This window comes from Geotrypetes seraphini, chromosome 10 (genome assembly GCF_902459505.1).
Source record: "Geotrypetes seraphini chromosome 10, aGeoSer1.1, whole genome shotgun sequence".
Lineage (NCBI taxonomy): Eukaryota > Metazoa > Chordata > Amphibia > Gymnophiona > Dermophiidae > Geotrypetes > Geotrypetes seraphini.
The window spans coordinates 132,060,864-132,074,132 of record NC_047093.1 but is presented as its reverse complement, the minus strand read 5'-3'; the positions used below and the strand labels follow the sequence as shown (position 1 = coordinate 132,074,132).

The following is a 13,269-nucleotide window of genomic DNA, read 5'->3' as shown; positions in this document are numbered from 1 at the left end:
TGTTCGGGACAGCGCCAAGCAGATCAAGGCAGCGGCAGGCAGAGCGGGGCAGGCAGATCAGGGCAGTGGCAAGCAGATCAGGTCTGCAGGAGGCGTTCGGGGGCTGCAGGAGATCGGGGCTGACAGGGCAGAGAGCAGGGTTTCAATAGTGCAGGAGAGTCGGAAAGACGTTTTCGACTGGTCCCCAGCAGTCGCTTCTTGAGTTGATCAGCCAGCCCAGTCAGATCGTGAATTTTGGGTTGTGAATCGCGTCCCTGCCTACTTTGCATGCGTTTCTCCTCATCTGCATGCACGGACTCGAATCAGATCGCAGGAGAGGTTAGTGAATGAGGCCCGAGGGGCAAAGGGGTCGCAACCGATTGGTACACGATCGGTTTGCTTTGTGAATTTAGCCTTGAGTTGGTATCGGCAAAACTTTTGTTACCTTATCTTGTGCCGGTATCTGCAAAAAAAAAAAATGCTCACACACAGTTGGTATCAGCAAATCGCTCACACATTCTCTCTCTTCATACATACACTTATAGGGAAGTTGGAAAGAATGCCATAGGCCATTCTGCATGCTTTCCCTACTTATTCACCTGTAGTTTACAGCTTCTCTGAATTTTACTCAGATACTGGATGTTTAGAGCAGTTTATAAAGAACACTGGTCCCAATTTATGAACACTACTCTTTAAAACAAAAAAAGAGAGAGGAGGACAGTAGGGGCACTTTTGAACACAGCAGAAAAGGACTCCTTCACTGTCTAACCAGCTGCCTCTTGCAGTTACTGATGGTATTATGTGCACTGTACACACTCCAGGGAATTATGTACCCAAAAACCAAAATAATGTACAGAAACCCAATACAACATATTGAACAGAATAGTAGTATTTGCATCTTAAGTGAAAATTTAGAAATACTTCAAAGCACCTAGCAAGGATTTTTATCAAAGGAATTCTTGACTCACCATTCTTGGTATCAGTATCCTCCTCTCCTCCTTCCAGCTGGTCACCAATAGGATCCTCTTCCATTTTCAGGATCTCTATTGTATTCTCAGCAGTATAACTTTGGTTGCCTGTAAAAAGAATAAAAAAATAACTTCAGATTTAAAGGAGAGCTTAGAACCTAAGAAAGGAGAAATTAGGTTTTTACCTGCTAATTTTCTTTCTTTTAGTCCCTCTAGACCGGCACAGAACCAATGGGTTTACCCTCCTCTGCCAGCAGGTGGAGACAGACACATTGACTTTTGGCCTCTCAGAGGGCCCTTTGTTTTATTTTGGAAAGGTCTGAAAACTTTCTTGTTTACCAAACACTTTGGAAACTAAGCCATTCTAGATTTCATTCTCCTTTTATATTTATGTACTATACTCACATTATTGCAAACAGAGTCGAACACCTTTTGGTTGAAGACCCAGTCTATAAAATTAAGTTTTAGCTTAGTTTAGTTTAACCAGTCGAGTGTGGCACCCCCAAGGTCAGATGGACCCCTGAAAGGGTCCCCCAAGCTCTATCCGGCACCCACAAATAGGGACAAGAAGGCCACTAATCAAATCCAACAGGTCCTAAACTAAACATAGGAAAGACTGCACAGGCTTACCACCTCCACCTGCTGGAGACTGAGAACAGACTGATTGTAGATGGGACTGCACAGCCAAAAGTCAATATGTCTCAGTCTCTCCTGGCAGAGGAAGGTAAACCCATCCGTTCTGTGCCGGTCTGGAGGAACGCTAAAGAAAGTAATATTTTGGCAATACTGACTTGATGGGAATATTATGAGCTCTGAAAATTCAAGTGTCCTGGAGGATGGAGTTAAGGACCCTCTGTAGCTCTGAAAATGAACCGTGACATTCAACACGTGGGAAAAGGGTGAGGGAGAATAAGAAAAAGAGAAGTTATAACCCCCCCTATCCCCTCAAAATTAAATAAAATAGAAAAACAGACCCGACAATGAAAGGAGAAAATAGAACACCCACATAATTCTCCCAACAAAGGTTAAAGGAGGAACTGTGACGATAACACCTCGTTCTTATTATGCCTTATCCAGAGGAGGAATCTTTCTTATAGGAAAAGTTTGTATCCTGTCATTACTAGTTTTAATTCAAGCTCCATCACCTGTTTCATGCAGTTCCTCACACGACTCTGTGCTGGTCAGATTTCCTCTTTCCTCAGATCCTGAAAGTTCGCTCCTGAATCCCTCTTGCTCAAACCGGATTAAAATGTCAGGCTTGATATTGTGGGAGTCTGTTACAGAATGAAGACAGGACTATTGAGGTGGGAATTTCTTTTTTTCAAGAGCTCTGTTCATCAGGAGGTTGGTTTGTTTTTACATAGATCGATTTCTGATCCAGAGCAAGGGTGGGCAATCACAGTCCTCGAGGGGCCACAACCCAGTCGATTCATTTGCATGGACTACTCCCACTGTATGCAAATCAATCTCATGCATCTTGAAAACCCGACTGGGTGGTGGCCCTCGAGAACTGCGATTGCCCACCCCTGATCTAGAAGATGATGAAGAACAAATTTATTTCGAAGCATTTAAATACACCACCAACTGGAGATCTGCTAAATTGTTCCGATTTAATGAGACAGGGTTGGAGAGGTCTTCAGCCCCAATAAGTTCAAGTTTGTTTATTCTTGATATACAGCTGAATTTACAAAGCATCTCACGGGCTTACAATTAAAATAGAATGCTCAGCATTTAACACAGACAAATGTTCTAACGTCACTCAACGAACTAACTGGGTAGTGGACTGAATGCCACCGCTACATCTGGTTAAATTCTGAGACCACCACAACTAGCTCTGGTACTACTACGACTGGTTCTGGGATAGTGCTGCTATAGCCAGAGGCGATATTCGGGGGGCGGTTTCTGGGTCAGTGACCCTGAATATCTTCTGGGCAGCTCAGCATCGTTTAATTGGGTAGAAGCCTCTCCTACCCAGTTACATAGTTTTAAATATCAACCCAAAAGAATTCTTGGAGGAGGAAAACAACTACAACGGCACAAAAAGCACCCAAGTTCATGCAAATCGGTCAATTAATTGGAACGTTCTTCCCTGCTCTCATGAGACTATTTGTACTGTACTGATATTTATATTTCTGTTATGTGACTATTTTACATTATGGGCTCCTTTTACAAAAGATGCATTAGGGCCTTAACGCGCGGAATAGTGGGCAGACTTGATGGGCTGTAGCCCTTTTCTGCCGTCATCTTCTATGTTTCTATGTATGTTTCTATGTAATAGCTAGCTACCGCCTCCTCTTGAGCAGGTGGTAGTTTTTCAGGTAGCGCATCTTTGTAAAAGGAGCCCTATATTTCTGTTAAAGTTTTACATCAAATCAAATGTTATTTCTATGCTGACGACATATTACTGGTTTTCCCTCAACCAATTGCCAACCCAGATTTAGCACCTTTACAATCATGTATCAATATGATTAAGTGATTGGTTAACCGAAAATAAATTGATTCTGAATCCACCGAAAACAGTTGGGATGTGGGTCAATAGTTCATCACAAACACCAGCTTTATCACCTTTTTTGGGTACCCAACCCATAAGGCTTTCAAATTATTTGAAATATTTAGGTGTCCGTTTGGACCCTGCACTAGAATTTCATTTACAGATTTCAGACTCCTAGGTGGTTTCCTTTTGCCACAGTGCTTAAGCAAAGTTGGCGTTTTAGGTCACACGAGGCATGGGAGTGGATCGATTGCTTTTGTTCAACCACCCCTAACTCGTGACCAAATTGAGATAGATCCAAAAAATTTTTGCAGTTTCATTTGATAACCTAGACAACGCCCCTGTAAAATTTGGTTGGATTTCAAGGGGGTCGAGCGTGGGCTCCTGGTCCACTTGACATGGAATGACCCCTCTGTAAACCGCCAAACAAGGTTCCTACTCCCACGTCATATGACTGTCCGCCCCCAGATCAGATCCCTCGAAGGACTCCTCAGCTTTAGGAAAGCAATAAAAACATACCTCTTCACCTAACTCCCCCGCCCATGACTGATGGATTACAAAGAAATGTAGAAGTACCAGATCCCAGTATGTATCACGTTAGGAAAAACTTGTATTGAAACCTCTTCCACTATAACTATGGCAAATTTAACCTGTAACTGTGTATTAATAATAATAATAATTTTATTTCTTATATACTGCTATACCATAAGTTCAAAGCGGTTTACAACGAGAAATAAGAGATGTTTACAACGAGATACATACAATGAGTGTATGAGATGTAAGGGGAACAGAAAAAGTACTTTCTGGGATACAAATTGCAAATGGAAGAGAACCAAAATGGTTTGAATCAAAAGGAAGTATATCGGTATTAGATCCCTAGTGTGTGTCTAGTTAGGATAAAAACTTGTATTGAAAAACTTACACTGTTAAGGATAACTATGGCAAATTATAACCTGTGAACTCTATATTATATTATATTATATAAAAATTCCCTCTTCATAATTGTATCCTGATATTCGTTGATGTTAGAATATTTTCAATTGTTAAGATGTAAAATAGTTATTTATATATTACTTGTTGGAATATTCATATTTATCTCTATCTCTACCTCTGTCTTTATATTTTTATCTTTATTTTTCATAAATTGTTTATTCAGGTACTTTAGTTAGATTGTGAGCCTTTGGGACAGTTAGGGAAATTTTTCCAAGTACCTATCTTATTTCTTTTTATCTATTGTAACTTTGTAATGCATCATTTTTGTAAACCGCTTAGAAACCTCACGGTTATTAGCGGTATATAAGAATTAAATTAAATATTATGTTTATTGGTATGTATAAAATTAGGACACAACTTTGTATCGTAAAATTGTACTGTAACTCTCATATTGTAACCTGTTGTGGGAGTTTGTAGCACAATGAGGTTGTAGGTTCAAATCCCACGCTGCTCCTTGTGACCCTGGACAAGTCATTTAGGCCCAAATTCTGTAACCGGATCCTAATGTTAGGCACCTATTTTGGAGGCGCCCACTTAGAGGTTCAACGTGGATAAGTGCAAAGTGACGCATGTCGGTAACAAAAATCTCCTGCATGAATACAGGATGTCCGGGGCAGTACTTGGAGAGACCTCCCAAGAAAGAGACTTGGGAATTCTAATCGACAAGTCGATGAAGCCGTCTGCACAATGCGCTGCGGCGGCAAAAAGGGCAAACAGAATGCTACACTTTCAACATCAACTGGACCAAAAACAACAAAAAAACTATAACAAAACTCAATAAAGTAACATATACCTCACGCAAATACATCGAACCCTCCATATTCTGGTCTAAAATAGATGAAACTATTCTAGAAAACAACCCCCAGGACTTCATCTTACATTGGGAAAGACTTTGCTCCAACACCCTTGATGATTTAGCCCCACTGCAAACCAAATCCAGACCCAGCAGGAGATCAGATAAATGGTTCGACTCCGAACTGCTACAACTCAAGACAATGTAGACGACTAGAGAGAAAATCGAACTCGGATCATACAAAATCCGCCTGGAAAAAAATCAACAAACAATACAAATCACAATTAAAGGACAAGAGAAAAGCACACTACACCAACCTAATAGGCCCTGAAACCCAAGACACCAAAAAACTATTCCAAATTCTAAAAACCCTAACCGACACCAAACCCTACCTGACCACTAACAATACTACCCCCCCTCAGCCACTCTATTAGCAGAACACTTCCAAAATAAAATTACCAATGCAAGAGCTACCCTCAATGACACCTCTACCCATCCTAACGAATTCACAATTCTCCCCATAGATAGAGATTCTACTGCAGCAGATAGGATATGGTCTCAATTCCCCAACATACAATGGCCCGAATTCAACAAATACTACAAAAAATACAGCCATGCATCCTGTGACCTCAACAACTGTCCACCATATCTCCTAAAAATAATCCAGCACAAAATTCCGTGCTCTTCTTCTACACTGGATACAAATCTCGCTAATAAACGGCCACTACCCTACCAACCTCAGCAAAATCATCATCACCCCGATCCTCAAAGACCCCAAAGGACCGATAGACCAAACAGCCAACTACAGACCCATTGCCTCTATTCCACTCTATGTCAAAATAATAGAAGGACTAGTTGCCAAATTCCTCTCCAATTACCTAGAAAACCATAACATACTCCATCCCACACAATCCGGCTTCAGAAACAACTTCAGCACGGAAACACTACTAGGATCTCTCTTGGACACAGCCAGACAACATCTCAGCACAGGAAAAAAAATGATGCTCATACAACTAGACCTTACCGCTGCATTTGACTTGGTGGACCATAACATTCTACTACAAATCCTGGATACAATAGGTATCACAGGTAAAGTATACACATGGTTTGAAGGATTCCTTAAATCAAGAACCTATAGAGTAAAATCAGACAAACAAAAATCTGAACCTTGGTCGAACCCCTGCGGAGTTCCCAATGATCCCCTCTATCCCCAACTCTTTTCAATCTCTATACAGTCTCCCTCAGCTCTCACCTGGACAAACACAGCTATGCCGATGACATTACCATTCTCATACCCTTCGATCAACCTGAACTCTCCATGACGAACACAATATACCAAACACTAAAATCAATAGCAACCTGGATGAAAGATCATAAACTGAAATTGAACCCAGATAAAACGAAATTCATCCTCCTAGAAAACAACAAAATACCAACCATAACCAACATTGAAATCAACGCAATCAACTACCCCATACAAACCACCCTAAAACTGCTAGGAATAACTATCGACAGATTCTGCACCATGCAACCGCAAATCAATAAAACAATACAAAAGTCATTCTTAGTCATGAGAAACTTAAGACAAGTTCGGAAATTCTTCGAGAAAACTCAATTCCAGTTCATAGTTCAGTCCTTAATACTAGGCCTACTTGACTACTGTAATATCCTCTACCTCCCAAGCCCTACAACCATAACAAAACAACTACAAACTATCCAAAACACAACACTAAGACTCATCTACTCATTAAAGAAACATGATCACATTACAAAAGCATATCTCCAATCGCACTGGCTTCCGATCCCAGCAAGAATACAATTTAAATTCTGCTGCCTACTATTTAAGACTTTATACGGAGACAGTCCAAACTACCTGAATAACCGCCTCATCCACAACACCACAACCAGACATAGGAAAACTCACACCCCATTCTCATACCCCCCCAATTAAGGAGGTCAAACGGAAAAAACTATATGATGGCCTCCTGGCCACTCAAGCAGCCAAACTAGACAACCAAATCGCCAATCTACTGACGGCATCCCTCGACTACAAGACTTTTAGAAAAGAAATAAAGACCATACTCTTCAAGAAAACTCTGAAAAAAGAAATAATACCGCAAGTCTCAAACTCCACCTCTCACTAAAGCCAACTACCCCAAACAAATAACCTTACCCATTTCTTACTCTTTTTGAAAATTACCAATTTTTTTTTTTTTGTAAGTTCTTGTTGTAATACATCTTGGATAATTCTTTTGTAATCCGCTTTGAACTGCAAGGTAATGGTGGAATAGAAATCCCTAATGTAATGATAAAGAAGGGGATCACGAACAGATCGGAGAAAGTTATCATGCCGCTGTACCGGGCCATGGTGTGCCCTCACCTGGAATACTGCGTCCAGCACTGGTCGCCGTACATGAAGAAAGACACGGTACTACTCGAAAGGGTCCAGAGAAGAGCAACTAAGATGGTTAAGGGGCTGGAGGAGTTGCCGCACAGCAAAAGATTAGAGAAACTGGGCCTCTTCTCCCTCGAACAGAGGAGATTGAGAGGGGACATGATCGAAACATTTAAGATACTGAAGGGAATAGACTTAGTAGATAAAGACAGGTTGTTCACCCTCTCCAAGGTAGAGAGAACGAGAGGGCACTCTCTAAAGCTAAAAAGGGATAGATTCCATACGAACATAAGGAAGTTCTTCTTCACCCAGAGAGTGGTGGAAAACTGGAACGCTCTTCCGGAATCTGTCTTAGGGGAAAACACCCTCCAGGGATTCAAGACAAAGTTAGACAAGTTCCTGCTGAACAAGAACGTGCGCTGGTAGGGCTAGTCTCAGTTAGGGCGCTGGTCTTTGACCAGAGGGCTGCCGCGGGAGCGGACTGCTGGGCACGATGGACCCCTGGTCTGAACCAGCAGCGGCGATTCTTATGTTCTTATGAAGCTTTTTAATCAGCAAAAATTGAAACTTAGGCGCCCATCAAGAAAAGAGCGATTCTGTAACAAGGTGCCTCTAAAAATTTTGGCGGCCTGAAAAAAAATAGGCGCTGGGCATGTTAGAATCACCACTCTTAAGCGTGCTTAAGCGCTCGCATGGCCGCCTAAATTTAGTTGTGCCTAGAGCTGGCCTATTTATTGGGCGCCTCCAAAATAGGCGCCGCTGAGCGTGATTCACTAAACGCCACCCAGTTTTACTTGAATCGCGCTGAATGGTGCCTATTTCAGCGACTAACTTTTGGGCGCTTCTAACATAATTTGCCCCTTAATCCCCCCATTGCCCAAGGTACATTAGGTAGAGTGTGAGCCTGCTGGGACAGATAGGAAAAAATGCTTGAGTACCTGAATGGAAACAATTTAGGCTATAAATGGTATATAAATACTAAAAGAAAATAAAATTTTTTAACTGTATTTTATATACGTTTAACCTTTATGAGCTTCTTGGGGAAAACAGGCTAGAAAATTAATTTTAAAAAAATAAATTTTTGTGAACTGCATTAAACTGTGATTTGCACTAATCCACCCTCAAAAATAATCTCCACTGCGACTAAGTCAAAGTGCACCACATTTATCAGTCAGGTTCCCCTTCGTAACAATGGAGAAGCCTCTCCACCACCGCCAACCCTTTCCCGACCCCTTTACATTCTAGGTTAAGGGTCTTACAGATCTGATCCTGCCTCCAGGTTATGTTTTATTGTTAATTTTATTCATTGATTTGCCCCTTGTTTTGTTTTATTTTTAACATTTAAATTTCTCCAAAATTCTATTGCTCAACGGTTCCCCCTTTCTGCAGCTATTCCTAGCTCTCTACCTTTCAAAGTCCTTAGATCAATGTAGTCTTGTTAGAATGTTTATTTTCTTATTTTTTCTTCCATTTCTATTTCTTACTTTTATTACTCAACTAATTGTTATTTTTCCAGGTACTTCAGTTAGATTGTGAGCCTTCGGGACAGTAAGGGAATTTCAAAGTACCTATTCTTTATTTATTTATCTTATTTTTATTGTATCCTTTAATGTTTATTTCTCTGTTAACCTATATTACTTATAATTTCAATGCACCCTATTGTCTATTTTCTGTAAACCGCTTAGAATCCTAATCGGAGTTTAGCGGTATATAAGAAATAAATTACATTACATTACCTCCATCAAGCACCTCTTCTGCCTTTGTGGGCACTTTACTTCATCAAAATAGGGGAACGGACAGTGGTATAGTAAGTTTTCAATCAACTTGGAAATTTGGAAGGAGAAGAGGATGATGGCCTCTCACCACCACCAAGTTCCTCAATGGTCTCGGCTGACCTTAGTAAAGCTGTGCAGGAGGAATTTGATACTTACTCGGTACAGAAAAGTGAGCCTGTTCAGATGTCTCTGATTCAGGAAGATCCTCCTCTTGTTTAATACTCAGCGAGAAAACGGAGGTTACAATCGGAAACACTGTTAAAAGAAAACACATCTAGGATTCACCAAGAATCTAATAACAGTAAATTAGGAAACCGATTTTAGGTCTCTTGGGCCATTTTACTAAAGCTTAGTGCATGCTAAATACTAAGAAGCCCAAACGTAAGGATTCAGCATCCACCACTTCCATTAGCACCCTCTAAACTCTAGTAAAGGGCCCCTAAATCTTGTGCTCTGAAAATGCAAAGCCCTTTAAATCCAATGCAGCTGCTTACCCTTGGTGGACTCATTTGGGTTTCCTTTTTCCTCCAAATCACAGTGTTGTGGAAAATATTTATCTTCTTTTTTAATCTTGAATACAACATCAGGATTAACGATTAAATAACCTGTTAAAAAGAAATAGGAAACTGATATTTATATTGTATTTGTAGAATCCCATCTATTTCCGTGTGTGTCTGTGTCTCTGTGGCAATTTTGAGAGCAGAGCCAGCAGGGGAAGAAGTAATTGAGGATCAGTTTTGCCCTCATTACACCCCATAGACTGCCAGGGATTGTAAAATAGGCCCAATGGGTGCGCCTACAAGTGGGAAGGGAGTAGAGGTAACTCCTATTTAGAGGGGAAGGAGACTAACAAGATAAAGCACCAATTTTCAACTTCCATTAAAATCACAGTTTCTGCCAAAACAGAAAAATAAATTTAGGCCATTTTCGGCTTCTATTGCATCTATCTAGATACGAGGGTGTTTCAAAACGTAACAGCAAATTGACAGTAGTTCATGAAACGAACACCCCAGGCATTTCAAACTCCCATGAAGAGAACATATATTCTTAGAGGAAGTGTTGACACTGCCCAATAGATGGCATGGTGTGCTTTATTGGTAGGGTACCATATACAAAATGGTGGCGCCCTTAGCTGTTTGCATGGTAGATGAGCAGCAATCAGTCATCGTTTTTTGTGGTTGAAGGGTGTGAAACCTCGTGAAAATCATAGAAGAATGCTGCAACAGAATGGAGGGTATGAGTGGGAAGATGCATTTGAAAATGGGCGAACATCAATCCCTGCTCCGGTCGTCCCAACACGGCTGTCGCTGATGAGAAGGTCATGCTGATGCCATTATTCGTGAAAACAGGCGCACTTATTTGGACGTTCTGATCAAGGAACTGGAGGTCAGTATTAGATCCGAACATACCATTGCCATGGAGGTTCTCAGATATCGTAAGTTGTGTGCATGGTGGGTGCCTAGGACGTTAACTGATGAACACAATATGATTCATATACAGACTTCCACAGTCTTTTTGGCACAGTATAACATAAGAATTGCCGCTGTTGGGTCAGACCAGTGATCCATCGTGCCCGGCAGTCCGCTCACGCAGCGGCCCCTAGGTCAAAGACCAGTGCTCTAAATGAGTCCAGCCTCACCTGTGTACATTCCAGTTTAGCAGGAACTTGTTCAACTTTGTCTTGAATCCTTGGAGGGTGTTTTCCCCTATAACAGACTCCGGAAGAGAATTCCAGTTTTCTACCACTCTCTGGGTGAAGAAGAACTTCCTTACGTTTGTACAGAATCTATCCCCTTTCAGCTTTAGGGAGTGTCCTCTCGTTCTCCCTACCTTGGAGAGGGTGAACAACCTGTCTTTATCTACTAAGTCAATGAAGGAGAAGGCTTTCTGGCACGTATCGTTACAGGGGATGAAACCTGGGTGCATCACTGTGAGCCTGAAAGCAAGAGGCAGTCTTCACAATGGCGTCACATATCATCTCCAGTCAAACAGAAGTTCAAGTCTCAATCCTCCACTCGAAAGGTCCTGTTCACTCTCTTTTGGGATAAGAATGGACCAATTTTGGAGCACTATCAGGAAAAGGGTGAAACAATGAATAGTGCCCGATACAGTACAATGTTGGAGGAGGAGCTGAAGCCAAAAATATGGAGCCATCACAGAGGACTTTGGTCTAAAGGCGTTCTTTCCTTCATGATGACGCACTCCCTCACACGGCCACTGCAACTCAACACCATTTGGAGATTGAGATTTCCAGATCTTACATCATCCTCCATACAGCCCTGATCTTGCTTCCTCTGATATCATGTGTTTGGACTCTTGAAGGAAGCTTTGAGAGGATGAAGATTTGGAAGTGGTGCATTCCTGGCTGAAGGCACAACCAAAAACTATTTTTGCTAACGGAATAAAGAAGTCGGTGCAACACTGTGAGAAGTATGTTGAAAAGGAGGGTGATTATGTAGAAAAATGACATATATAATTCAATTAGAGATACAAATTTATATCTCAAAATATTCAATTTGTTGTAACTTTTTGAAATGCCCTCGTATATTGGGATTTGAATATATGCTTGACAAAGCTTAAAGCTTAAGAGAAAAAAGGCAACTACAGACTGCCGCTTAAGAAAAAAATCTTAGACATTTGCTAGTACAGATATTTCTCTTCATGGGTTAGGATTAGGGTCGCTATCTTCTTGGTGGCATCTGTTACCATCTAAAGGGGGTTATACACTGTACAATACAGTTGACTAGTCTGCAGCTGACATGTTTTCAGCAAGAAATCTTGAAAAGTAAATCCTTCCCCTGGCCTTCAGTACCAAATTTTTGTAGTTTAGAAAAGGAAGACAGACTCCAGCTGAAGATGAAAAAACTTAAACTAGAGCAATGGTTCCCAACCCTGTCATGGAGGACCACCAGCCAATCGGGATTTTGGGATAGTCCTAATGCATATGCATGGGGCAGATATGCATGCCTCTCACCTCCATTATATGCAAATCTCTCTCATGCATATGCATTAGGGCTATCCTGAAAACCTGACTGGCTGGTGGTCCTCCAGGACAAGGTTGGGAACCATTGAACTAAAGGCGTCTTACATTGGCTCCTAATGGATATGGGATGGCATCAAAAAACAGGTTCTAAATTTCAGATGATCATGGGATTTTTCCAGGGTTGAGAAAATAATAGCACCCATTCCATAATGTGCCTGTGATAGATGACAGAGAAGGTGTATCTACCTCGTGACATGAGGATGTCATGAATCTCCTTGATGACCTTCTTGTACAGTTCTTTCTGCCATTCTCCCAGAATATCCCACTCCATTTCCAAGAAATAAGCAGCGACATCCTTAAATGTAACTGATGTCTGGAAAACAGACAAGGACACAGTCAGCCTAAGTTGCCTTAGGTTTCTGTAGTAGATTTTTAGGGGTATTTTCAAAACACTAAGATGTCCAAAAAATGGCATAAATGGGCACCCGGGCATCCTAATCGCCATGACATCCAAGTGCCGATTTTCAAAACTGTCTTTCTGGATGTCTCTCAAGGCGTCCAAGCAACTGTGCAATCAGAATTCAAAAGGACTGTGAGGGCTTGGACGTCTTGCAGTAATAATCAAACTTTTCCCAAGACGTCCTGGACAGATCTTAAATGTTTTGAGCTAGACCTGTTTTAAAAGCATCTAAGTGCCAAAAAGGTACTCAATTCACCAGATGATCACTGGAGGAATTAGGATATGACTCCCCAACACACACACTCACCCAGTGGTCACTAACCCCCTACCATCCGACAATGATCAACAGTACATACCTATCTCTAAAACAGGAGCGCCTAGTATAGGAAAGCCTAGTAGAGCTGCACACAGGTGTTTTTAAGTAGCCTGATG

General features: G+C 41.3%; 1 protein-coding gene and 1 pseudogene across 3 annotated transcripts in view; one reads left to right on the top strand and one right to left on the bottom strand.

The window, feature by feature from the left end:
* The window catches only part of LOC117367671, a 154,901-nt pseudogene that overhangs the window by 121,508 nt on the left and 20,124 nt on the right, over nt 1-13,269 (top strand).
* LOC117367632 (zinc finger protein 271-like) overlaps nt 1-13,269 on the bottom strand; it is a 204,055-nt gene that overhangs the window by 187,840 nt on the left and 2,946 nt on the right. Inside the window, exons 2-6 of one of the 3 annotated variants that reach the window (XM_033960391.1) lie at nt 12,624-12,750; nt 9,889-9,999; nt 9,551-9,649; nt 2,093-2,221; nt 948-1,055 (exon numbers count right to left, since the gene is read on the bottom strand). In XM_033960391.1, the coding sequence (XP_033816282.1) occupies nt 948-1,055; nt 2,093-2,221; nt 9,551-9,649; nt 9,889-9,999; nt 12,624-12,750 (574 nt within the window). The remainder of the gene's footprint in view (nt 1-947; nt 1,056-2,092; nt 2,222-9,550; nt 9,650-9,888; nt 10,000-12,623; nt 12,751-13,269) is intronic. The other 2 variants (XM_033960390.1, XM_033960388.1) reach the window with 2 other exon arrangements.